The following is a 26,378-nucleotide window of genomic DNA, read 5'->3' on the forward strand; positions in this document are numbered from 1 at the left end:
ACTCAGCCCTCACTCACAGTCACAAGAGTGGTGAGTGTGAGCAGCACTAAGCAGGGGAAGAAAAGCAGAGGCAACCCAGGCCAAGTCGGGCTGACTGCACACATCTCTCCCTTTGCTTGGTGCACAGTGTAACTCACCACAGTGCCTTGCTCACAGACCTCTTTTTAAGTTTCTCCACAAAATCCATCAGGTCAAGGTGGTTCATGATGCTTCTAAAAAAAGTCATCAGGTCAAAAACATGTGATATGTCTTACAATGATAGAATCTTTAAAATTTTGACAAGGAAAAGAACATCTGGACAAAAGCAGAGCGCTGGTACACAGCATGATCTTCAAACATACCAGTGAATGATATAAGTGAGGTAATAATACATAAAACAAAGTAGGAAATACATGGAAGATTCTTCTCTCTTCTGAACAGAATTCCTGGGGGTTTCTGCATTACTTAGCACATATATTCTGTTAATAAAAAATGAGGCCAAAATGTGTCAACCTATTTCTCACAGAAACTGAAAAAGTCCACATCAGACTCCTTCTTCCTGTACACTTTCACCTTCCCTCTTCCCTCTTCTCCATGAATGTCCTTGACTTTCTCTAACTATTATCCTCTTCATTTCTGCCTGGTCTTGCACCCAAGCGTGGCAGACAGAGAATCCTAGAGGCCCAAAATTCCACAGCGGCTGTTTGCAAGGGGGAGGAGACTACAGTAACTGCCACACCGGATACACTTTATGTGAGAAGGAAATGGAGAATATTGTGAATGCCTCTTCCATGTAAAAGAACAGGATGGCAGCATTCCTTCATGGGCCAAAGAAGCAGAGGAGGCAAATTCTGGTCAAGAGAACCGCAACCAAAGGCTGGGAGTGGAAAGGTTTGCAATGAGCTGACCCCTCTCGCTCTTTGGTATTTGCTTCTAAAGGGCAGAGTCCATTTGGGGAAGCCAAAGACACTGAAGAGAAGTCCCGGCTGCTCAAAGTTGACAGGAAGTAACATCCATGAGAGTAAGAATTCAACATCAAATCTGTTCTCAGAAACAACACGGACAATGAAGAAGAAAAAGAAAAGGAGAGCAGAAGAGAGATGCAAGTACAAACAGGCCCACCTTAGTGCAGCCCAGCCCAGCCCAGCCCAAGGAAGGTAGGATTCAAGGAGAAGGAACTATAAGTGGGGAGCCTTAGACCACATCATTCACCACAACATGCACTCAACAAACTCCATTTTATTCTTTAACCTAGTCACACAAAGAGCTCCTTAATCCCTTTCTCTGCTCCTCCAAAGCTGCAGTATATTCCCTAATGAGATGGCCTGATATAATTTCATTGGGAACATTGTAATTATACAACCTGGATGTCCCTTTCCCTTCTACCTAAGGATATTAACAATATCCTATTATACAACATAATATAGAGAATTAACTAATATTTAATTATATTAATGAGCATCTATAGAAACATTGAGATGATTCTTTTTTTAACATAAGAGCCCGAGGAAAGTGAGATTATCACATCTGCCTTGTAAACTATGACAATGGTCCCCAAAACTCAGCCATTTAGTTGTTGACTTAGCTCCCTCCATCCAATCCTGTCATCTTGTTGGGAATTTGAGCTCCCTATTGGCTCCCTGGTGACTTTAAACTGCGTGTTTTTGTGACATCATTCTCCCACCAAACCTACCACAACCTGGTAGAATCTTGGGGTTTCCATGGAGCTGTCTGTAAATAAATTCGTATCATCACAACTGACCAATGACCAGTAACCAGTGGCCAGTGACCAGTGTGACCAGTGACTTTCGCACTGGGCACATGTGCTCTTTGGCTCCAGCCACTCAGCCTTCTCATATTGTCTCCTCGTCCTTTGCATCTACAGTTGATAGTTCCTCTTCTCCTCTGACCATGTCAGGTAATGAGAGAATCTTTTCTAAAGTTATTCCTTAGATATTTTTGGGCCCTACATTTAGCACTAGAGCCAAAATACTATATTATAAGGGGAGAAAGTGTGATCTGAAAATCTGGAGACTTAATTTTAGTTTTGATTTTGACATTCCCTAGCTATGTCACTTTGGACATGTAATTCAATCTCTCACATAATCTGCTTTTTCCTCATCTATTACATTAAAACATTAGTTTGGTTGTTATTTCTAATCCCTTTCTTTTCTAATAATGAGCCTTAAAGGACACCCATATAAAAGTGAAATCAAGACTTCCCGAGACCATTACAACAGAAACAGATAGAAAACCTAGGTGACAGAGAAAACTATATATATATAAAACCATGTGTAATGGTCTCCCACCACTGACATTTCTACCTCAGAGTTTTAAATTTAGTGCTGTTTAAAAAGTAATTTATACCAGTTTTTTGAGTTTTCTATCCAAACTAAGTGAAAAAATATTGAAAGGTAGGTATTATTTTTATCAGCATAGGCCAACAGGAGGAACCGAGAGGGAGGGGAAAGTATAAGAACGAAGGAGGGAAAACCATAGGAATGAAAGAAGACAGCATGGAGGAGCCCTCAAGAGCAAAAGTGGTAGTTAGGAATGGAATGTTGAAGGAATCCAAATATTTTAAATTAAAGCAGCAATAGCACAGGGTAAAATCTGCTCAGAGTAGGGCAAAATAAAGGTGACTTTTAGCAAATGCTTCCATTAGTAGAGTAGAAAGAAAAGTAAGACCAGAATAGAGTATCACTAGGCAAAGAAAGTTGTCCAGAAGTCATGTGTTTGTGTTTAAAACCACCTCTCTGAACACAGATGGCAATTGACAACTGAATATGAATATTTAAAAGCTATATTTTAGAGCAGAGGTTTTCTATAAATGTGAAACTATAAAATTGGTTATCTGGGGGGCTGGAGGAAACAGCACTTTCAGTGTTTCACTTCATTCTGATTTTTAAACTTTGTAGATGTTTAGTCTATCAAAAATAAATATTTTTAAATGCTATATCCTTATTTGAACCAGAAAGACTAATTCTTTTGTGTGATGACTATGTTCTGAGACAAAGTGGGTTTTCATCTTTACAGTTAGTTTCTCCCTAACACAGACAGCACACTGATAAACAGCCATCATCTCTTTTTAGATCTTAGCTACCTAAGAAAAAGAGAAAAGTCACACCCCATACTCTAATTTCACATTTATCAAGAAACAATTTTGTGGAGTTTCTTGGGTATTCTTACTTAAAATTTTTGAAAATTAAATCTATGATGAAGGTTTTTAAGGCTTTGGGTATAACACATTCCTGGATGTTGAAGGCCATTATAATCCAGGTTTTAAGATAAATATAAAAACTACATGATACTTTTAAGTGTCCTTTTGTGTTTTATTAATTGGAATATATATTTCTACTGGACTCACTGTTATATAGCTGTTATATATCTGTACTTGCTGGGTAATATTCAAATGAATGTGAATGAGCACAATAATGGAATTCCTTTACACTTACTTTACTCTCTGCTTTATAGCTGGCTTTACTAAAATATTTGTCTATATTGGGGCTACCTGTACATACACATTTATTGCATCTTGCTACTTGTTAGGCAATTTTTACTGATATGTATTCTCTGTCTGTGTGTACCAGCTGGGAATTCCTTCAAAATCACCTTTCATTCTGGGCTACACTTTGCTTATAGTACTCACTGAAATAAAATAGGCAACATTCAGTTTTACACTATTGCATGTATAAAACAGAACTTCACGTACTACCAAATTTATTATGCTTTGATCCTTGCTGCATGCCCTAAATTTTATATACATATACACATATATATGTATTTATTTATATATATGTACATATATATATATATTTAGTTCTGAAATATGATTTTCATTTCATTTGTAATATATCACTTGTCATATATGAATTACTGCTGTTGTTGTCATAAGCACTTTATGGATGAGTAGCCTAAAGCTCAGAGAGTTTAAATAATGTCTTTCTTTCAAAAAATACTTCTTGAGAAACACACTCTCAAATAGTCATTTTGAGAAAGGATCAGAAGTCAGGCTTCAAGAATGTAAGAATGACCCTTCATTTTTACCAGCCAGACTGAGTTATATGTGATTTCTAAGAATAACATGTGAACTGTGCAGGCAAAATGAGACGCTGAAGGTTATGATGATAATAGCTGTACTGGTTTCTCATGGACAAAACTCTGCCTACATAAGAGTTGTATCGTTCCCAGTTTATGGCTGTGTAATGCTCAGAGCACAGTCCTGCAGGGCAGTCAGGATGCTGAGGTTATGTAACCTGAGAATAATACTGATATAAAGGGAGAACTTAAACAACTCTATCTGACCTCTCTGAGCCTCACTTACCTCACAAATAAAATGAGAATGCTAGAACAGAGGTTTTCTAAAGACTCCTGGTTCTAAGCGCTTCAATTCTAGGAAATAGCATGCAAATCAACACAAGTGCAGGCTCAAGAGATGACAGGGCAAGGAGAGGTTGATTCTAATCTCGAGAACAATATACAAACCACACTTGTTGGTCTTCTGAACATTTTTCCTTAGTTGGGAGCAAAGGCACTTAATACAGGGAGTAGTAAACTGCTCTAGCACGTACAACCATCGTAAACTGTTTTATTTTTGATATCTCAATGAGTACTGGTATTAGAGGCTTTCTGATAGCAACAATCTAATTATATTCTTCAAACATAGTGAGAGTTCATCAGTCTCACTGACTTTTTTCAGCACCCTCTTGTTCCCCACAGAAAATTTCCAAAATCCACATTTCCTTGGAAATTCAGATTCTACACAGCCCTCTCTTCCTGCAGTGAGCAATGCAGCCTCCCTAACAGGAAGGGTCTGCAACTTCTCCAGTAACTCTACTCCAGCTGTCAGTTCACAATGGCTACTGCCATCAGCCTCTGGCACCTCTTTCCAAGCACGCGTGGGTAGTGCCTGCCTCTACCAACATGCTAGCACAACTATGTGGCCTGGAGGCATTGGCCAGAGCCAGATCTCCACCTCAGCCGCTTCCAATCCTGGGGTTTTTCAGTGGGCTATCACAGGAGGCTCTGAAAAGAAGTCATCATCACTCAGAGCCTTCACTGTGCCTGTCATTGGCCAAAACACAGCTGTTTCTTCCATGTCTATGGTATCCCAGTATAATACCACTTCAGTTGCTAATCACATGGCCCCTGTGTATCCATCACTTTCTGCCCGCCTTGTTCAGGTGGCACCATCTCAGATTCCAAATCAGGGATATAGCCTGTCACTTCCCTACCAGGAGGGAGGTCAGGTATACTACTATAATCCAGGCACACAAGGGCCTCTTCTCTCTGGAGAACTTGGTCCCTACCTCCAATCCTATGGCTCTGTTGTTTCTTACATGGAAAGCAGAGCCTCTGTCCCTCAACCAGAGATGGTCATGGTACTAAAGGACAATCAGCCCACAAATGTGATTCCACTGGCCTCCACCTCTGGAATCTACTACTCTGTGCCCGCTCAACCCATCGCAGATACAAGTTTTCAAGGTGAGTACAAAGAGCAAAAAGGAAGAGGAATAAAGTCAGCATTCAAAAATAGGGCCAATCTGCAGCCGGGAAGTGGTGAGTCCACAGACAGGTGGAATTTATGTCCTGTGACTTTAGAGACTACTACCCTCAGTCAGAACTCTGCATTTTCAGAGTCAGTACGAGAACACATAATAGAGGTGGGAAGGTTGGACATCTAAAGGCCATGTACGCTCTATGTAGGAGAACCACAAGAGCATACCAAGGGATATCACCCCTTCACTGCCCTGTACTACCACACTGAAATGAACTCCCTTCCCTGATTTCTTGATTTAGTCTATTTGTAGAGGTATTTCAGAACTCTTACTGTGACAGTGCCAATTTCACTTTCTCTCTCTTGGTTTATACCAAGACTTAAAAGAGCTGTTTCTCAATACTTTGTTAAAGAAAAAATAATAGGCTAAAAATCTGTCTGTGCTTATTCATTTCATTAGGAAGATTTCCATTCCCTCTCCTAGTGTGTGGTATGAAGTGTTCTTATTAACTCAGGAAAGTTGAAAGAATTAAAAGGATTATATGTGAAAACGCTAGGCTTGTAAAATATTTTTTAAATCACTTTTACTTCTTATTTGATGCATAACAATCCTGTGAAATTCAAAGATAACCATGGAACAATGACATTAAATGACCACCAGTAACAACTAGAACAGTGGCCTCCAACTCTCTAGCACAGGGTGCGGTCCATGAGCCTTAAAAAGAGCTCATAGAAATACCTTTCCCATTGTTGGAAGGAGCAAGGTTGCTGCATTTGTGATAAGGAAGAATTTTATTTACCAGGAACTAACTAAGTTCTCCTTGATTCCTTTGTAGTGATGGAGCATTCCCTGAGGATGGAGACTTCCCTGGGATTGCAACCTCCAGGCCAAACATTTTGTCTGCCACAAACTCCAGAACTCCCTCAGTCCTGTAATAGCAGAAATACCCAGATATTTGAGAGTAATCCACCACCTGGGAATGGGGACATTTCAGTGGTAGCTCCTGTCCAAAGTTCTAGTAATCTACTGTCACTGCCTCCAGTGCCAAGCCAGGAACAGAGAGAAAATAAGAATTCAGACAATATTAAAGCTCCCCTTTCGAAGCCTCTGGATGCCTACCAGATTCCAATAGAAAACCAAGATCTTCCTCTGTTCCCTTTAAAAATCTCTAATATTTATGAGTTCCTGGACAGTACTGACTCTCTTGTCCCAGAAAAACAGCCCGATTGTGAAAAGGATGATCTCAGAAAGAACAGCTTGAGACTTAATAACAGTCTTAAAAACCAAGACACACTTGAATATGGGACTGAACCTTATGATGGTTTTGTAGACATCGCTACACTGGTGAAGGATATTCAACTTCCCCCACCCATAGAGCCCTTGGATGATCTTGATCAATCCATAGGTCCCAAGGATACTCAACTTCCCCCACTCTTAGAGCCCTTGGATGATCTTGATCAATCCATAGGTCCCAAGGATACTCAACTTCCCCCACTCTTAGAGCCCTTGGATGATCTTGATCAATCCATAGGTCCCAAGGATATTCAACTTCCTCCACTCTTAGAGCCCTTGGAAGATCTTGATCAATCCAAAGGTCCTGTGGAGATCAAAACCAAAGGTACCAGAGGCAACAAGTTGAACAAGGTGCAGGAGAACTCAAGTGTCATTAAGGCTTCTGATAAAGCCAGGAAGAACAAACGTAAAGCCTCCGAGCCCATCAGCGTTGCTCCCAATGCCAAAGCCAAGCCTGAGAGCCCAGATTGCGTGTGCTTGGGAGAAGTAGGTATTTGCAAAGTTGCAGCCAGTGGCATGGCTCCCACAAACACAGCCAGGCATTCTAACAGCAAGCCTCACAAATCTGCATCCAGCAGAAACAGCAAAACCAAGAGCCACGGGCAGGGTAAAAACAAAAGAAAAAAAGACAACAACTCCAAGAAAGCTGAAAAGAATAAGCAGGCAGGGAACAAAGTTAAGGCAGAAGAAAAGCCAACCATTTCCAAGAAGCAGCAGAAGAGAAGCCAAACTGAGCTGACTCAAGAGACCTTCAAAAAGCCTCGAAGCTGCCTAGCTATGCACATGCTGGAATCAGTGCAAGTGTTTCACGCACTGGGGAAGAAGCCTGATAAGAACACTGAACTGTTTTCATCCCGGGCCCTGGGAAACTCAAGCAACCCTAAAGGCCCCCAGCCACCTCCTCCTACCGAACGAAGGCTGGATACCTCGGGTGAGGGCAAAGGTCCTGAGAAAACTCAAGTCAAACACCAGAAAACAGATGGCAGTGCTGAAAAAGAGTGTTCTTCTCCGACTCAGATTGAGCTGCCACCTCCTGGCCAGGTCAAGTTGATATCTTTGCCTTTTTTTAAACTGGACAAACCTCAAGCTCGACCAGTTCCTCGCAGGCCACAGCCTGTGGCATCACATCGGCCTGCTGTGGCTAACCCTGCCCGGCCTGGTTCTACCTCAGTGCAGCCTGCTGCAGTCCACTCATCCCGGCCCACTGCTGCACCTTTGACAGGTCCTGCCAGACCACCTTGCTCAGTTTCAACCAACCCATCTAGACCAGGTTTGACCAACACTACCTGCCCCAGTGTCCCTCCGTCTGCTGCTCCCAGGCCTGTGCCGTACAAAACATCAGGTTGCAGTTCTTTCCAACGGGAGCCCTTTCACAGTACTGTGACCAAGCCCCACTTCCCACCCAAGCCTCAAAACCAGTATCTACTCCAGGATTTCGCCCTCCAGCCAAGGCCATGGAAGAAACCCAGCATTTCTGGGCCCATCGTATCAAATCCCATCACAAATGAGCAGAGGCCAGAGCGGGAGGCCATGAAGAGGAAGGCTCAACTAGAGCGTGAGAATGCTGCCAAATACACCTCTGTGGGGAAAGTGCAGTATTTCATTGAAAGGGAAAAAGAAATGGAAATCTCTCAATACCATGGCTACGCACGGTAAGAGAGGCTAGCATGGTTGGTGCCACTTTGAATGCCAACTTTTTCCCATAGATAGATATACATTTCTCTATTCTGGTATATTTTAAAACTTAATAAAATTGAATAAATAAATAAATGTAATAGACTTAGTAGATGAGAAATAAAGAAGCCTTCTGAATTTGGAGATGCTGTTAACTGTGGTTTTTCTGTGGTGACGGTTGGGATCAAAGGCTGCCTGAGAATGAAATATTGGAAGTTGGATGAGCAAATCAGGGACAAGGGGTAAGAAGTGAGGAAAAGGCAGGAACTTAGTCCATGGTCGTAATGACCATGGGATTCTCCCATAGGGGAGAGGTGTTACCAGTTTATAAAAAGAAACAGAGGAGGGAAAAAGGTCTAAAATTAAGATAATAGAAGAAAATTGGATTAGAGTTGAAGATGGCAGAAGATGACTCTTGGTTGGCCAGAAGAAATATAAAAAGTCTCCTGTGGTGGCTGGCCGAATGCCTCATGATCACCAAAGAAGTATATATATTAGAAAACAGGTTCTGGAGACATTTCCAGCCGGTTTGGGTTGCCTTACCCAAATCTGATTGTAGTTGGAGGAGGTGAGTACAAAACAGGGGAATCTACCAGATGAGTGGCACTGGATTACTGTTATCCTGGGGGCAGCTGGTCACTAGGGCCTGGACAACTGGTGAACTGTTGCAGTAGGAGGGATACCCAGAACAGGCCATGTAACGTAAACGACCATTTACGCAATGCCTGAGCGCCATGCCCACTAAGACACTACTTCAGTCAACTTTCCCAACAACACTCGAGGCCAGCATCCCTGTGCCACTTTACTCCTGATGTTCAGTCATGGGCTGAGGTCACATTGCATGTGGTGGAGCAAAGCCTCCATTTCAGGCTTGTCTCCAAAGGCCTCAGTATTTACAAGGGCCCGTGGGTGGAAACCTGACTTTCAGAGCACAGTATCCCGATGTTACTGGTAGATGACATCAAACTTCAGGTGAAGCCTAAGCATTTAAGTAGAGGGGCCATCAAGGGCCTCCTCTGTGACCCAGGCTGCATGTGCTGCCTCGTCTAATCACCGCCTCAACCAAAGTCCATGAGAAAAATCTGATGGAAACGTCCATTGCCATGGGGGCCAGAGCCACAAGCGCATGTGCACACTTAATTGCTGCTTGAACAGCCCTACTACAAAGGGATCAGTTCAAAGGCGCTCCTTGGGAGGCCTCCTGGGGCTGCTGGGAGAAGTGGTGGTGGGGGAGCATGGGGAACAGGAAAGAGAGTGGAATAGGGGAAGGGCAGAGATGGGACTCATCATCATTTGAAAATTGGTAATGTGTATTTCAACAATTATTTTTATTGAGGTATAATTTGCATACTATCAAGTTCATCGTTTTAAACTGTAAATGCAGTGATGTTTAGTGCATTCAAAACTCGTGCAACCATCACCATCCTCTACCCCCAAACATTTTCACCAGCCCCAAAAGAAACCCCCTTCATCATTGGCAGTTAGTTATTTCTTGTTACCTCGTCCCTCCAGCCCCTGGCACCACTACTGTGCTTTGTATCTGGATGAAAGTCACTTTTCCAGAGATTTCATATGTGGAGAAATACAATATGTGATGTTTTTGTCTGGCTTCTCTCACTAGCATGTTGTCAATGTTCATTCGTGTTGTAGCATGTGTCAGTCCTTCATTCCTTTTTATGACTGTATAGTGTATTGAATGGATTTACCACTTTGTTCATCCTCTCATCAGTTGATGGGCATCTGCATTGTTTCCATAAGCATTTTACATTTATTGAGAGTTCATTCTGTGCCAGGCGGCAACAGGCTACCTTAATCACTCCGTTTCACAGATGAGGAGATTGGCTTGGAGCTTGTCAAGTATTTACCCTAGATTAAGAGCTGGCAGTTGGATGAGCTGGGATTTGAACTCAAGCAGTCAGACTTCTGAGGCAGTAGATTCACATGATAGAAATTTAGAAAAGCACAAAAGGGTTTTCAGTGAAAATCCTCCCTTTTTTCATAGTTCCCCAGACACTACTTTCCCTCCTCCATTAGAGACATTATTTTGCCATGCTGTGGATTCTTCCAGAGAAATTACCTACACTCCAACATATATGTATCACGATTTATAGATGAATCTGTCTCATTAATTTGAAATATCACTTTTATGCAACAGTAAATCCTTATGTGTACTTTTGTATCACTCTCTTAGAACTGTCCATGCTTTTTTCCCTGTCTTTTATATTTGACATTTCTCTAGAGCCCTTTTATCTTATTTTTGATTTCTAAAACTTTCATTGTTTTCTCATTTGTTTCCCTTAAGGCATTATCCATTTTGTTCATTCGCTCTTGTATTACATTTAATTAGTCTTCATTTCTGAAATTTTTAAATTTATTTTTAATTCTGTACTGAGTTCCATCATCTCACTTTATTCTGATTTATGCTCCCTTTCATTATTTTTAAATTATGGTAAAATATACATAACACACAATTTTCCATTTTAACCCTTTTTAAGTATACAATTCAGTCACAGTAAGTACATTCATGATATCACGCAACCATCACTACCATCTAAATTTAAGTAATTACATCAAAAGACTGAGCAGCACTTCAGAAAGGTAGATGGAGCAGGATATGGTTTTAAAATTTCCAAACCCTGTCACGAAAATAGACGAACCCATACTAAACATTCATGGGTAGCTTCTACAGGCATTTATCATTTCCGGAACATTTTCTTCATTCCAAACAGAAATTCTACGCCCTTTATATTATAATGTCCCACCATGTTCTTTCAACTTCTGCTTTGTTTTACTGAATGTCTTTTAGCTCATTTTGAAATAGCAGGTTACTGTTTTGTGGGCCCATCTATTCTGACTTGTTTCTTTTGCAGATGAGATACTATTCTGCTCTTTATTCTTCTTTTTCCATACTACCTTTGTATGGGATTTTCTCTCAATCCTTTCCTGTTATTTATATGTTAGGTAAACTTAGTTTTAATGTCCTTAGAAAAGGTGAGGTTGAAGACCTCTTTTTTAACTTACAAAATTTTTCTGTATTTATTTTAATGCAGTCTTCAGAAACATGGGGCTTGCTATCTGAGGTTTACTGGCTCTGTTTCCCCTCCCCAACTTCATCAGGACATCTTCCCTCTGTGTCTATAGTTCCTCTGTGCACTGTCTCCTCCGTGTGGGCTACATCCAGGAAAGACACCCTGGTGCTCAGTGTCAACATATATAGGGTCTAGACCGCTCTAGTCCTTCAAACTCTTTCGCCAGCCCCTTGTACTTGCTCACTTTGGGCTTGGGCAAAAGCCCTCTCGGTCTCAGCTGCTCTTCTCACACAGGCCTTCAGTGCTTTCTGGTGGCTACTGTTGGTGCTTGGAAGGCCTCCTGCCATCACGTCCCACAGATGCTTCCTACTGTCTGTCACTTCTCTTGGTGCAGATGCTGAGACCTGGCAGGTGTGTGTATCCTGCACCCTCTTATGTTGGGGTTTCTAGTTTTGTGGTAAATGCTACCCATGGGTATCTTGTTTGGGCTGACCTATTTCCAGGAAAGGGTTTGAGGATATCCAATCACTGTGTTGCAGAGCCTATTTTTCTTAAATTCTGCTCCATCCTTTTACATATATTTTTAATTTGGGGACCCTGTAATTTTCAGTTCCCCAAAACAGAGTCCCATTTGCCCTGCCCTCATAGGACTTTGGGTCAGACAGGTATTTCTGTCTCCCCTCTCTTATTGCATAGCACCTCATGTCTACATTTGTTCACACCACATTTTGAATAAGAAGGCAAAACACAACGACCTGAAGGCCTCCTGAGTAGAGCTACGTTTGTCCACCAGGAGACGTGGAATAAGCCTGTGGGCTGGTGGAGAGTCTGTAGGCAGTCTCTAGTCATGATCCTGTATCTTTTGCTTCCCTTTTTCCTTCCCTTCTAATCTTCTTTTCTAAAAGTGTAGTAAACAGAATGCCCCACCTGCCCTACTTGTAAGAGACAATAGCAACAACAATAACACACACACAAAAAACCCCTACTTCCGGCCATAGACAGACACGCTGAGTCTCCCTCCACAACTAAGAAGGAATACAACTACCTCAAAACTAGAAACGACCAGAAGTTCGAGGAAATCAAACTACATGGAAGTCCAGCAAACAAAGATATAAAGAAGAAATACTCATGCAGACAGGTAGCGGGGCGGAGCCAGGGCCGAAAGGACGCAGTGTGGTAGCGGCAGCAGGGGCGGCAGCGGCAGAAAGTGCAGTCACATGTTTTAAAAAGTCAGGAGCGTTCCCAACCCCTCACCGGACCTCTCATCTCACAGTCCCAGCACTGGGGAAAATCAAGCCTCATTGCTTCTGACTGTGCACAGCAGTTGGGGTTGGGGCAGAGGAAGAAACTGCAAGTCTCTCAGCAGAGTCCGCTTGTGTAAAGGGCCCCCACAGTCCTAGAACGTCCGCAGACCCACCCACTCTGGGAACGACGGCCAGGGCAGCAGCTAGAGGGGTGCCAGTCGGGTGCAGTAGTGAGAGAGGTGACTGGAAAAGGGGCGAGTGCTGGGAAGGTGGCATTGTTCCCCCTCGGACCCCATACAGCACCACAACATGGTGAAACAGGTCGCCCTGTACTGACAAATCCCTAAGGCTCCGCCCTTTACAACGTAACAGGAGTGACAGCTCTACCTGGGACACAGAGGCAAACAAACACAGGAGCCTGTCAGAATGAGGAGACAGAGAAGTATGGCCCAAAATGGGGAACAGATCAAGGTTCCAGTGGGAGAACTAAGCGACGAGGAGATAGCCAACCTAACAGATGAGGAGATAAACCACCTAAGAGATGAAGAATTCAAAACACTGGTGATAAAGATGCTCACAGGAATGACAGATATGCTTGAGTATGGCAAACACAGAAGAGAAGAAATGAAGGCTATGCTAAGTGAAACGAAGGAAAATCCACACAAACCCAACGGTGAAGGGAAGGAAACTGGGGTTCAAATCAACGATTTGGACCATAAGGAAGAACAAAACAGTCAACGAGTGCAGAATGAGGAAGCAAGAATTGAAAAAAAAATGAGGATAACTTCCCAAATTTTGCAAAGGAGATGGATATACAGGTCTGGGAAGCACGGAGAGTCCCAGGCGAGCTGGACCCAGAGGGCATCACACCAGGACACATCATGATCGAGATGCCAAAGGTGAAAGATAAAGAGAGGGTCCTGGGGGCAGCAAGAGAGAGGCGGGGAATTGCCTACAGTGGGGTGCCTATAGGACTATCAGCTAATTTCTCAGAGGACACTCTGCAGGCAGGAAGGGACTGGCAAGCGGTAGTTAATGTGATGAAAGGCAACCTGCACAGGACTCCTCTATCCAGCAAAGCTGTCATTTGGAATGGAAGGGCAGAAGAAGTGCTTCCCGGACAAGGTAAAGCTAAAGGAGTTCATCATCACCAAGCCATTATTATATGAAATGTCAAAGGGACTTACTTAAGAAAAATAAGTTCAAAACTATGAACACTAAAATGACAACAAACTCACAAGCATCAACAACTGAATCTAAAATATAAAAACAAAATCCAACGAAGCAAACCAGAATAGGATAGAATCACAGGTATGGGGATTATTTGGAGGGCTATAAGCTGGGAGGGGGGAGGGGGGAAATGGGGAAATGGTGCAGAAATTAAGAAGCATGATCGGTTGGTACAAAATAAACAGGGGGAAGTTAAGAATAATATAGGAAAGGGTGAAGCCAAAGAACTTATATGCACGACCCATGAATATGAACTAAGGGGGATGGGATTGCTGGAGGAAGGGGGTACTGGGCAGAGGGGAGCAAAGAGGGGAAAGACTGGAACTACTGTAACAATATAATCAATAAAATATACTTAAAAAGAAAAAAAAAAACCTGGTCCCTGCACCTGCACAGTTTTCTTCATCTCACTTCATGGTAAAGCAATTTCCCAGTTGCTCATTCCAACCACCCACCAGAACATCAGAAAATTTCATCTGCCTTAGTCTCAAATTGTATCACCAACAGTTCACAATTGAGCACTTTCCTCCACACCCACTCTAGTCCAAGTCTCCGTCATTTCTTGCCTGGATTAGTAGGAGAGTCTTCTATCTTAGAATTTCCCAAAGTTTCTAGATTCACAGAGCCCTTGGTTTCTAACCTCTAGGCTTAAAATAAAAAATAAAAGTTTTACCAGTTCCATTTATCAAAGTAGTTAGTTCCCAAAAACTTAAAAAGCATTTGTGCCTGTAGTAGGCTGGATAATGACCACCCAAACAGATCAGGTGCTATTTTATTTATGAAAAGTGTCTTTGCATGAGTGATTAAATTAAGGATCTTTAAATGCAGAGGTCTTCCTGGATTATCAGGGTGAGCTGAGCCATAAATGCAACCCCTGCGTCCTTATAAAGGGGAGGCAGAAGGAGATTCGGTGCAGACAGAAGAGAAGAAGGTGATGTAACGATGGGGCAAAGACTGAGTGTTGCCGCCACCAGCAGATCAAGCCTGCAGCCAGCAGAAGCTGTGGGAGGCGAGGAACAAGATCTCCCCCAACAGCCTCCAGAGGGTGTAGTCCTGCTGACACCTTCATTGGGCCCAGTGATACTGATTTCAGACTTCTGACTTTCAGAACTGTGCACAATACATTTCTGCTTTTTTCAAAGCCACCCAGGTGTGGTCATTTGTTACATCAGCTTCAGGGAAAATGCTACAATGAAACTACACATTGTACTGATACAATCGTTCAACAGCTAAGTAGATATTTGGAAAATAATACATGCGAATTTTAAAAATATTTTTATTTTTCCCTTAACCACAATTACTCATGTGATTATTAGGCACTGTACAACACGTCATACCTTAAAATCAAATTGGATCCTGCCAGCCTCATTTCCTATTCCAGATCAGTTTTCTAATAGTGCTTGCTTCTTGTTCCAGCTACTGCCAAAAACTCAACTTCACAAAGACAAGATAACATTGAAAAGAATATAGCGTGACCTAATGCTGAAACTGTCAACTAGTCACTGGGTAGAAGCACACACGGTATCTAACAGCTGTCAAGTATCACTGCAAATGCTTCAGAAATTTAAAATACACTGCTACACCCTGATGAGTTTGCTGTGGTGTTCCGGGGGAACCCCAGTGTACTGGGAACCGCAGTCCTAATCGGCTTACCTGCTCCAACCTTTGCCTCTAAAACTTGTCAACACAGTCACCAAAACTTCAGTCAGATCCTGTCCTCCTCCTGCTCAAACCCTCCCAGAGATCCTTATTTTTCTCAGAATCAAAGCCAACATTCCAACAGTAGCCTGTAAGACCCTACCAACAACAAGGGCCAGAAGTCATTTTCTTTAAAAAGCCAGACAGTACATACATTAGTCTTTGTTTGCGGGGTTGTCTCTGTGTCAACTACTCAACTCTCAACTGTAGCAGCTTACTCCATATACGGGTGGGGCCAAAGAGGATCTACGGTGTGAGTAGGTAAAACAGTTTATTCCAGTAGCATTATTTATTAATTTTTGTATTACTTTCCATATGAAAAACTGTATACCTACTTTGGCCCCACCCTGTTAGGTCATTAGCAACTCAGCCCTCACTCACAGTCACAAGAGTGGTGAGTGTGAGCAGCACTAAGCAGGGGAAGAAAAGCAGAGGCAACCCAGGCCAAGTCGGGCTGACTGCACACATCTCTCCCTTTGCTTGGTGCACAGTGTAACTCACCACAGTGCCTTGCTCACAGACCTCTTTTTAAGTTTCTCCACAAAATCCATCAGGTCAAGGTGGTTCATGATGCTTCTAAAAAAAGTCATCAGGTCAAAAACATGTGATATGTCTTACAATGATAGAATCTTTAAAATTTTGACAAGGAAAAGAACATCTGGACAAAAGCAGAGCGCTGGTACACAGCATGATCTTCAAACATACCAGTGAATGATATAAGTGAGGTAATAATACATAAAACAAAGTAGGAAATACATGGAAGATTCTTCTCTCTTCTGAACAGAATTCCTGGGGGTTTCTGCATTACTTAGCACATATATTCTGTTAATAAAAAATGAGGCCAAAATGTGTCAACCTATTTCTCACAGAAACTGAAAAAGTCCACATCAGACTCCTTCTTCCTGTACACTTTCACCTTCCCTCTTCCCTCTTCTCCATGAATGTCCTTGACTTTCTCTAACTATTATCCTCTTCATTTCTGCCTGGTCTTGCACCCAAGCGTGGCAGACAGAGAATCCTAGAGGCCCAAAATTCCACAGCGGCTGTTTGCAAGGGGGAGGAGACTACAGTAACTGCCACACCGGATACACTTTATGTGAGAAGGAAATGGAGAATATTGTGAATGCCTCTTCCATGTAAAAGAACAGGATGGCAGCATTCCTTCATGGGCCAAAGAAGCAGAGGAGGCAAATTCTGGTCAAGAGAACCGCAACCAAAGGCTGGGAGTGGAAAGGTTTGCAATGAGCTGACCCCTCTCGCTCTTTGGTATTTGCTTCTAAAGGGCAGAGTCCATTTGGGGAAGCCAAAGACACTGAAGAGAAGTCCCGGCTGCTCAAAGTTGACAGGAAGTAACATCCATGAGAGTAAGAATTCAACATCAAATCTGTTCTCAGAAACAACACGGACAATGAAGAAGAAAAAGAAAAGGAGAGCAGAAGAGAGATGCAAGTACAAACAGGCCCACCTTAGTGCAGCCCAGCCCAGCCCAGCCCAAGGAAGGTAGGATTCAAGGAGAAGGAACTATAAGTGGGGAGCCTTAGACCACATCATTCACCACAACATGCACTCAACAAACTCCATTTTATTCTTTAACCTAGTCACACAAAGAGCTCCTTAATCCCTTTCTCTGCTCCTCCAAAGCTGCAGTATATTCCCTAATGAGATGGCCTGATATAATTTCATTGGGAACATTGTAATTATACAACCTGGATGTCCCTTTCCCTTCTACCTAAGGATATTAACAATATCCTATTATACAACATAATATAGAGAATTAACTAATATTTAATTATATTAATGAGCATCTATAGAAACATTGAGATGATTCTTTTTTTAACATAAGAGCCCGAGGAAAGTGAGATTATCACATCTGCCTTGTAAACTATGACAATGGTCCCCAAAACTCAGCCATTTAGTTGTTGACTTAGCTCCCTCCATCCAATCCTGTCATCTTGTTGGGAATTTGAGCTCCCTATTGGCTCCCTGGTGACTTTAAACTGCGTGTTTTTGTGACATCATTCTCCCACCAAACCTACCACAACCTGGTAGAATCTTGGGGTTTCCATGGAGCTGTCTGTAAATAAATTCGTATCATCACAACTGACCAATGACCAGTAACCAGTGGCCAGTGACCAGTGTGACCAGTGACTTTCGCACTGGGCACATGTGCTCTTTGGCTCCAGCCACTCAGCCTTCTCATATTGTCTCCTCGTCCTTTGCATCTACAGTTGATAGTTCCTCTTCTCCTCTGACCATGTCAGGTAATGAGAGAATCTTTTCTAAAGTTATTCCTTAGATATTTTTGGGCCCTACATTTAGCACTAGAGCCAAAATACTATATTATAAGGGGAGAAAGTGTGATCTGAAAATCTGGAGACTTAATTTTAGTTTTGATTTTGACATTCCCTAGCTATGTCACTTTGGACATGTAATTCAATCTCTCACATAATCTGCTTTTTCCTCATCTATTACATTAAAACATTAGTTTGGTTGTTATTTCTAATCCCTTTCTTTTCTAATAATGAGCCTTAAAGGACACCCATATAAAAGTGAAATCAAGACTTCCCGAGACCATTACAACAGAAACAGATAGAAAACCTAGGTGACAGAGAAAACTATATATATATAAAACCATGTGTAATGGTCTCCCACCACTGACATTTCTACCTCAGAGTTTTAAATTTAGTGCTGTTTAAAAAGTAATTTATACCAGTTTTTTGAGTTTTCTATCCAAACTAAGTGAAAAAATATTGAAAGGTAGGTATTATTTTTATCAGCATAGGCCAACAGGAGGAACCGAGAGGGAGGGGAAAGTATAAGAACGAAGGAGGGAAAACCATAGGAATGAAAGAAGACAGCATGGAGGAGCCCTCAAGAGCAAAAGTGGTAGTTAGGAATGGAATGTTGAAGGAATCCAAATATTTTAAATTAAAGCAGCAATAGCACAGGGTAAAATCTGCTCAGAGTAGGGCAAAATAAAGGTGACTTTTAGCAAATGCTTCCATTAGTAGAGTAGAAAGAAAAGTAAGACCAGAATAGAGTATCACTAGGCAAAGAAAGTTGTCCAGAAGTCATGTGTTTGTGTTTAAAACCACCTCTCTGAACACAGATGGCAATTGACAACTGAATATGAATATTTAAAAGCTATATTTTAGAGCAGAGGTTTTCTATAAATGTGAAACTATAAAATTGGTTATCTGGGGGGCTGGAGGAAACAGCACTTTCAGTGTTTCACTTCATTCTGATTTTTAAACTTTGTAGATGTTTAGTCTATCAAAAATAAATATTTTTAAATGCTATATCCTTATTTGAACCAGAAAGACTAATTCTTTTGTGTGATGACTATGTTCTGAGACAAAGTGGGTTTTCATCTTTACAGTTAGTTTCTCCCTAACACAGACAGCACACTGATAAACAGCCATCATCTCTTTTTAGATCTTAGCTACCTAAGAAAAAGAGAAAAGTCACACCCCATACTCTAATTTCACATTTATCAAGAAACAATTTTGTGGAGTTTCTTGGGTATTCTTACTTAAAATTTTTGAAAATTAAATCTATGATGAAGGTTTTTAAGGCTTTGGGTATAACACATTCCTGGATGTTGAAGGCCATTATAATCCAGGTTTTAAGATAAATATAAAAACTACATGATACTTTTAAGTGTCCTTTTGTGTTTTATTAATTGGAATATATATTTCTACTGGACTCACTGTTATATAGCTGTTATATATCTGTACTTGCTGGGTAATATTCAAATGAATGTGAATGAGCACAATAATGGAATTCCTTTACACTTACTTTACTCTCTGCTTTATAGCTGGCTTTACTAAAATATTTGTCTATATTGGGGCTACCTGTACATACACATTTATTGCATCTTGCTACTTGTTAGGCAATTTTTACTGATATGTATTCTCTGTCTGTGTGTACCAGCTGGGAATTCCTTCAAAATCACCTTTCATTCTGGGCTACACTTTGCTTATAGTACTCACTGAAATAAAATAGGCAACATTCAGTTTTACACTATTGCATGTATAAAACAGAACTTCACGTACTACCAAATTTATTATGCTTTGATCCTTGCTGCATGCCCTAAATTTTATATACATATACACATATATATGTATTTATTTATATATATGTACATATATATATATATTTAGTTCTGAAATATGATTTTCATTTCATTTGTAATATATCACTTGTCATATATGAATTACTGCTGTTGTTGTCATAAGCACTTTATGGATGAGTAGCCTAAAGCTCAGAGAGTTTAAATAATGTCTTTCTTTCAAAAAATACTTCTTGAGAAACACACTCTCAAATAGTCATTTTGAGAAAGGATCAGAAGTCAGGCTTCAAGAATGTAAGAATGACCCTTCATTTTTACCAGCCAGACTGAGTTATATGTGATTTCTAAGAATAACATGTGAACTGTGCAGGCAAAATGAGACGCTGAAGGTTATGATGATAATAGCTGTACTGGTTTCTCATGGACAAAACTCTGCCTACATAAGAGTTGTATCGTTCCCAGTTTATGGCTGTGTAATGCTCAGAGCACAGTCCTGCAGGGCAGTCAGGATGCTGAGGTTATGTAACCTGAGAATAATACTGATATAAAGGGAGAACTTAAACAACTCTATCTGACCTCTCTGAGCCTCACTTACCTCACAAATAAAATGAGAATGCTAGAACAGAGGTTTTCTAAAGACTCCTGGTTCTAAGCGCTTCAATTCTAGGAAATAGCATGCAAATCAACACAAGTGCAGGCTCAAGAGATGACAGGGCAAGGAGAGGTTGATTCTAATCTCGAGAACAATATACAAACCACACTTGTTGGTCTTCTGAACATTTTTCCTTAGTTGGGAGCAAAGGCACTTAATACAGGGAGTAGTAAACTGCTCTAGCACGTACAACCATCGTAAACTGTTTTATTTTTGATATCTCAATGAGTACTGGTATTAGAGGCTTTCTGATAGCAACAATCTAATTATATTCTTCAAACATAGTGAGAGTTCATCAGTCTCACTGACTTTTTTCAGCACCCTCTTGTTCCCCACAGAAAATTTCCAAAATCCACATTTCCTTGGAAATTCAGATTCTACACAGCCCTCTCTTCCTGCAGTGAGCAATGCAGCCTCCCTAACAGGAAGGGTCTGCAACTTCTCCAGTAACTCTACTCCAGCTGTCAGTTCACAATGGCTACTGCCATCAGCCTCTGGCACCTCTTTCCAAGCACGCGTGGGTAGTGCCTGCCTCTACCAACATGCTAGCACAACTATGTGGCCTGGAGGCATTGGCCAGAGCCAGATCTCCACCTCAGCCGCTTCCAATCCTGGGGTTTTTCAGTGGGCTATCACAGGAGGCTCTGAAAAGAAGTCATCATCACTCAGAGCCTTCACTGTGCCTGTCATTGGCCAAAACACAGCTGTTTCTTCCATGTCTATGGTATCCCAGTATAATACCACTTCAGTTGCTAATCACATGGCCCCTGTGTATCCATCACTTTCTGCCCGCCTTGTTCAGGTGGCACCATCTCAGATTCCAAATCAGGGATATAGCCTGTCACTTCCCTACCAGGAGGGAGGTCAGGTATACTACTATAATCCAGGCACACAAGGGCCTCTTCTCTCTGGAGAACTTGGTCCCTACCTCCAATCCTATGGCTCTGTTGTTTCTTACATGGAAAGCAGAGCCTCTGTCCCTCAACCAGAGATGGTCATGGTACTAAAGGACAATCAGCCCACAAATGTGATTCCACTGGCCTCCACCTCTGGAATCTACTACTCTGTGCCCGCTCAACCCATCGCAGATACAAGTTTTCAAGGTGAGTACAAAGAGCAAAAAGGAAGAGGAATAAAGTCAGCATTCAAAAATAGGGCCAATCTGCAGCCGGGAAGTGGTGAGTCCACAGACAGGTGGAATTTATGTCCTGTGACTTTAGAGACTACTACCCTCAGTCAGAACTCTGCATTTTCAGAGTCAGTACGAGAACACATAATAGAGGTGGGAAGGTTGGACATCTAAAGGCCATGTACGCTCTATGTAGGAGAACCACAAGAGCATACCAAGGGATATCACCCCTTCACTGCCCTGTACTACCACACTGAAATGAACTCCCTTCCCTGATTTCTTGATTTAGTCTATTTGTAGAGGTATTTCAGAACTCTTACTGTGACAGTGCCAATTTCACTTTCTCTCTCTTGGTTTATACCAAGACTTAAAAGAGCTGTTTCTCAATACTTTGTTAAAGAAAAAATAATAGGCTAAAAATCTGTCTGTGCTTATTCATTTCATTAGGAAGATTTCCATTCCCTCTCCTAGTGTGTGGTATGAAGTGTTCTTATTAACTCAGGAAAGTTGAAAGAATTAAAAGGATTATATGTGAAAACGCTAGGCTTGTAAAATATTTTTTAAATCACTTTTACTTCTTATTTGACGCATAACAATCCTGTGAAATTCAAAGATAACCATGGAACAATGACATTAAATGACCACCAGTAACAACTAGAACAGTGGCCTCCAACTCTCTAGCACAGGGTGCGGTCCATGAGCCTTAAAAAGAGCTCATAGAAATACCTTTCCCATTGTTGGAAGGAGCAAGGTTGCTGCATTTGTGATAAGGAAGAATTTTATTTACCAGGAACTAACTAAGTTCTCCTTGATTCCTTTGTAGTGATGGAGCATTCCCTGAGGATGGAGACTTCCCTGGGATTGCAACCTCCAGGCCAAACATTTTGTCTGCCACAAACTCCAGAACTCCCTCAGTCCTGTAATAGCAGAAATACCCAGATATTTGAGAGTAATCCACCACCTGGGAATGGGGACATTTCAGTGGTAGCTCCTGTCCAAAGTTCTAGTAATCTACTGTCACTGCCTCCAGTGCCAAGCCAGGAACAGAGAGAAAATAAGAATTCAGACAATATTAAAGCTCCCCTTTCGAAGCCTCTGGATGCCTACCAGATTCCAATAGAAAACCAAGATCTTCCTCTGTTCCCTTTAAAAATCTCTAATATTTATGAGTTCCTGGACAGTACTGACTCTCTTGTCCCAGAAAAACAGCCCGATTGTGAAAAGGATGATCTCAGAAAGAACAGCTTGAGACTTAATAACAGTCTTAAAAACCAAGACACACTTGAATATGGGACTGAACCTTATGATGGTTTTGTAGACATCGCTACACTGGTGAAGGATATTCAACTTCCCCCACCCATAGAGCCCTTGGATGATCTTGATCAATCCATAGGTCCCAAGGATACTCAACTTCCCCCACTCTTAGAGCCCTTGGATGATCTTGATCAATCCATAGGTCCCAAGGATACTCAACTTCCCCCACTCTTAGAGCCCTTGGATGATCTTGATCAATCCATAGGTCCCAAGGATATTCAACTTCCTCCACTCTTAGAGCCCTTGGAAGATCTTGATCAATCCAAAGGTCCTGTGGAGATCAAAACCAAAGGTACCAGAGGCAACAAGTTGAACAAGGTGCAGGAGAACTCAAGTGTCATTAAGGCTTCTGATAAAGCCAGGAAGAACAAACGTAAAGCCTCCGAGCCCATCAGCGTTGCTCCCAATGCCAAAGCCAAGCCTGAGAGCCCAGATTGCGTGTGCTTGGGAGAAGTAGGTATTTGCAAAGTTGCAGCCAGTGGCATGGCTCCCACAAACACAGCCAGGCATTCTAACAGCAAGCCTCACAAATCTGCATCCAGCAGAAACAGCAAAACCAAGAGCCACGGGCAGGGTAAAAACAAAAGAAAAAAAGACAACAACTCCAAGAAAGCTGAAAAGAATAAGCAGGCAGGGAACAAAGTTAAGGCAGAAGAAAAGCCAACCATTTCCAAGAAGCAGCAGAAGAGAAGCCAAACTGAGCTGACTCAAGAGACCTTCAAAAAGCCTCGAAGCTGCCTAGCTATGCACATGCTGGAATCAGTGCAAGTGTTTCACGCACTGGGGAAGAAGCCTGATAAGAACACTGAACTGTTTTCATCCCGGGCCCTGGGAAACTCAAGCAACCCTAAAGGCCCCCAGCCACCTCCTCCTACCGAACGAAGGCTGGATACCTCGGGTGAGGGCAAAGGTCCTGAGAAAACTCAAGTCAAACACCAGAAAACAGATGGCAGTGCTGAAAAAGAGTGTTCTTCTCCGACTCAGATTGAGCTGCCACCTCCTGGCCAGGTCAAGTTGATATCTTTGCCTTTTTTTAAACTGGACAAACCTCAAGCTCGACCAGTTCCTCGCAGGCCACAGCCTGTGGCATCACATCGGCCTGCTGTGGCTAACCCTGCCCGGCCTGGTTCTACCTCAGTGCAGCCTGCTGCAGTCCACTCATCCCGGCCCACTGCTGCACCTTTGACAGGTCCTGCCAGACCACCTTGCTCAGTTTCAACCAACCCATCTAGACCAGGTTTGACCAACACTACCTGCCCCAGTGTCCCTCCGTCTGCTGCTCCCAGGCCTGTGCCGTACAAAACATCAGGTTGCAGTTCTTTCCAACGGGAGCCCTTTCACAGTACTGTGACCAAGCCCCACTTCCCACCCAAGCCTCAAAACCAGTATCTACTCCAGGATTTCGCCCTCCAGCCAAGGCCATGGAAGAAACCCAGCATTTCTGGGCCCATCGTATCAAATCCCATCACAAATGAGCAGAGGCCAGAGCGGGAGGCCATGAAGAGGAAGGCTCAACTAGAGCGTGAGAATGCTGCCAAATACACCTCTGTGGGGAAAGTGCAGTATTTCATTGAAAGGGAAAAAGAAATGGAAATCTCTCAATACCATGGCTACGCACGGTAAGAGAGGCTAGCATGGTTGGTGCCACTTTGAATGCCAACTTTTTCCCATAGATAGATATACATTTCTCTATTCTGGTATATTTTAAAACTTAATAAAATTGAATAAATAAATAAATGTAATAGACTTAGTAGATGAGAAATAAAGAAGCCTTCTGAATTTGGAGATGCTGTTAACTGTGGTTTTTCTGTGGTGACGGTTGGGATCAAAGGCTGCCTGAGAATGAAATATTGGAAGTTGGATGAGCAAATCAGGGACAAGGGGTAAGAAGTGAGGAAAAGGCAGGAACTTAGTCCATGGTCGTAATGACCATGGGATTCTCCCATAGGGGAGAGGTGTTACCAGTTTATAAAAAGAAACAGAGGAGGGAAAAAGGTCTAAAATTAAGATAATAGAAGAAAATTGGATTAGAGTTGAAGATGGCAGAAGATGACTCTTGGTTGGCCAGAAGAAATATAAAAAGTCTCCTGTGGTGGCTGGCCGAATGCCTCATGATCACCAAAGAAGTATATATATTAGAAAACAGGTTCTGGAGACATTTCCAGCCGGTTTGGGTTGCCTTACCCAAATCTGATTGTAGTTGGAGGAGGTGAGTACAAAACAGGGGAATCTACCAGATGAGTGGCACTGGATTACTGTTATCCTGGGGGCAGCTGGTCACTAGGGCCTGGACAACTGGTGAACTGTTGCAGTAGGAGGGATACCCAGAACAGGCCATGTAACGTAAACGACCATTTACGCAATGCCTGAGCGCCATGCCCACTAAGACACTACTTCAGTCAACTTTCCCAACAACACTCGAGGCCAGCATCCCTGTGCCACTTTACTCCTGATGTTCAGTCATGGGCTGAGGTCACATTGCATGTGGTGGAGCAAAGCCTCCATTTCAGGCTTGTCTCCAAAGGCCTCAGTATTTACAAGGGCCCGTGGGTGGAAACCTGACTTTCAGAGCACAGTATCCCGATGTTACTGGTAGATGACATCAAACTTCAGGTGAAGCCTAAGCATTTAAGTAGAGGGGCCATCAAGGGCCTCCTCTGTGACCCAGGCTGCATGTGCTGCCTCGTCTAATCACCGCCTCAACCAAAGTCCATGAGAAAAATCTGATGGAAACGTCCATTGCCATGGGGGCCAGAGCCACAAGCGCATGTGCACACTTAATTGCTGCTTGAACAGCCCTACTACAAAGGGATCAGTTCAAAGGCGCTCCTTGGGAGGCCTCCTGGGGCTGCTGGGAGAAGTGGTGGTGGGGGAGCATGGGGAACAGGAAAGAGAGTGGAATAGGGGAAGGGCAGAGATGGGACTCATCATCATTTGAAAATTGGTAATGTGTATTTCAACAATTATTTTTATTGAGGTATAATTTGCATACTATCAAGTTCATCGTTTTAAACTGTAAATGCAGTGATGTTTAGTGCATTCAAAACTCGTGCAACCATCACCATCCTCTACCCCCAAACATTTTCACCAGCCCCAAAAGAAACCCCCTTCATCATTGGCAGTTAGTTATTTCTTGTTACCTCGTCCCTCCAGCCCCTGGCACCACTACTGTGCTTTGTATCTGGATGAAAGTCACTTTTCCAGAGATTTCATATGTGGAGAAATACAATATGTGATGTTTTTGTCTGGCTTCTCTCACTAGCATGTTGTCAATGTTCATTCGTGTTGTAGCATGTGTCAGTCCTTCATTCCTTTTTATGACTGTATAGTGTATTGAATGGATTTACCACTTTGTTCATCCTCTCATCAGTTGATGGGCATCTGCATTGTTTCCATAAGCATTTTACATTTATTGAGAGTTCATTCTGTGCCAGGCGGCAACAGGCTACCTTAATCACTCCGTTTCACAGATGAGGAGATTGGCTTGGAGCTTGTCAAGTATTTACCCTAGATTAAGAGCTGGCAGTTGGATGAGCTGGGATTTGAACTCAAGCAGTCAGACTTCT

The 26,378-nt window shown here is 42.3% G+C and overlaps 2 protein-coding genes across 2 annotated transcripts; both read left to right on the forward strand.

Annotated features, from left to right (window-relative positions):
• The first annotated feature begins 1,800 nt into the window (after positions 1–1,800).
• Positions 1,801–8,426, forward strand: LOC150006666 (uncharacterized protein C2orf78-like). Its single transcript, XM_090280771.1, has 4 exons — positions 1,801–1,897; positions 4,699–5,463; positions 6,313–6,882; positions 7,072–8,426. Exons 1-4 carry the CDS (start codon positions 1,801–1,803, stop codon positions 8,424–8,426), a joined length of 2,787 nt encoding a protein of 928 aa, XP_090136897.1.
• A 9,383-nt stretch (positions 8,427–17,809) lies between these two features.
• On the forward strand, positions 17,810–24,435 carry LOC150006667 (uncharacterized protein C2orf78-like). Its single transcript, XM_090280773.1, has 4 exons — positions 17,810–17,906; positions 20,708–21,472; positions 22,322–22,891; positions 23,081–24,435. Exons 1-4 carry the CDS (start codon positions 17,810–17,812, stop codon positions 24,433–24,435), a joined length of 2,787 nt encoding a protein of 928 aa, XP_090136899.1.
• Positions 24,436–26,378: the final 1,943 nt, after the last annotated feature.

The sequence above is a fragment of the Furipterus horrens genome, unplaced genomic scaffold (genome assembly GCF_987537825.1).
Source record: "Furipterus horrens unplaced genomic scaffold, mFurHor1.1.pri manual_scaffold_6, whole genome shotgun sequence".
NCBI classification, from domain to species: Eukaryota; Metazoa; Chordata; class Mammalia; order Chiroptera; family Furipteridae; genus Furipterus; species Furipterus horrens.

What these genes read in the sequence shown, in the direction of transcription:
- LOC150006666 (XM_090280771.1), top strand. Translation starts at nt 1,801, where the DNA reads ATGTGCTCTTTGGCTCCAGCCACTCAGCCTTCTCATATTGTCTCCTCG. An exon ending in TTCTCCTCTGACCATGTCAG is followed by an intron (nt 1,898 to 4,698) that starts GTAATGAGAGAA and finishes TGTTCCCCACAG; the next exon opens with AAAATTTCCAAAATCCACAT. An exon ending in TGATCTTGATCAATCCATAG is followed by an intron (nt 6,883 to 7,071) that starts GTCCCAAGGATA and finishes ATCAATCCAAAG; the next exon opens with GTCCTGTGGAGATCAAAACC.
- LOC150006667 (XM_090280773.1), top strand. Translation starts at nt 17,810, where the DNA reads ATGTGCTCTTTGGCTCCAGCCACTCAGCCTTCTCATATTGTCTCCTCG. An exon ending in TTCTCCTCTGACCATGTCAG is followed by an intron (nt 17,907 to 20,707) that starts GTAATGAGAGAA and finishes TGTTCCCCACAG; the next exon opens with AAAATTTCCAAAATCCACAT. An exon ending in CGCAGATACAAGTTTTCAAG is followed by an intron (nt 21,473 to 22,321) that starts GTGAGTACAAAG and finishes ATTCCTTTGTAG; the next exon opens with TGATGGAGCATTCCCTGAGG.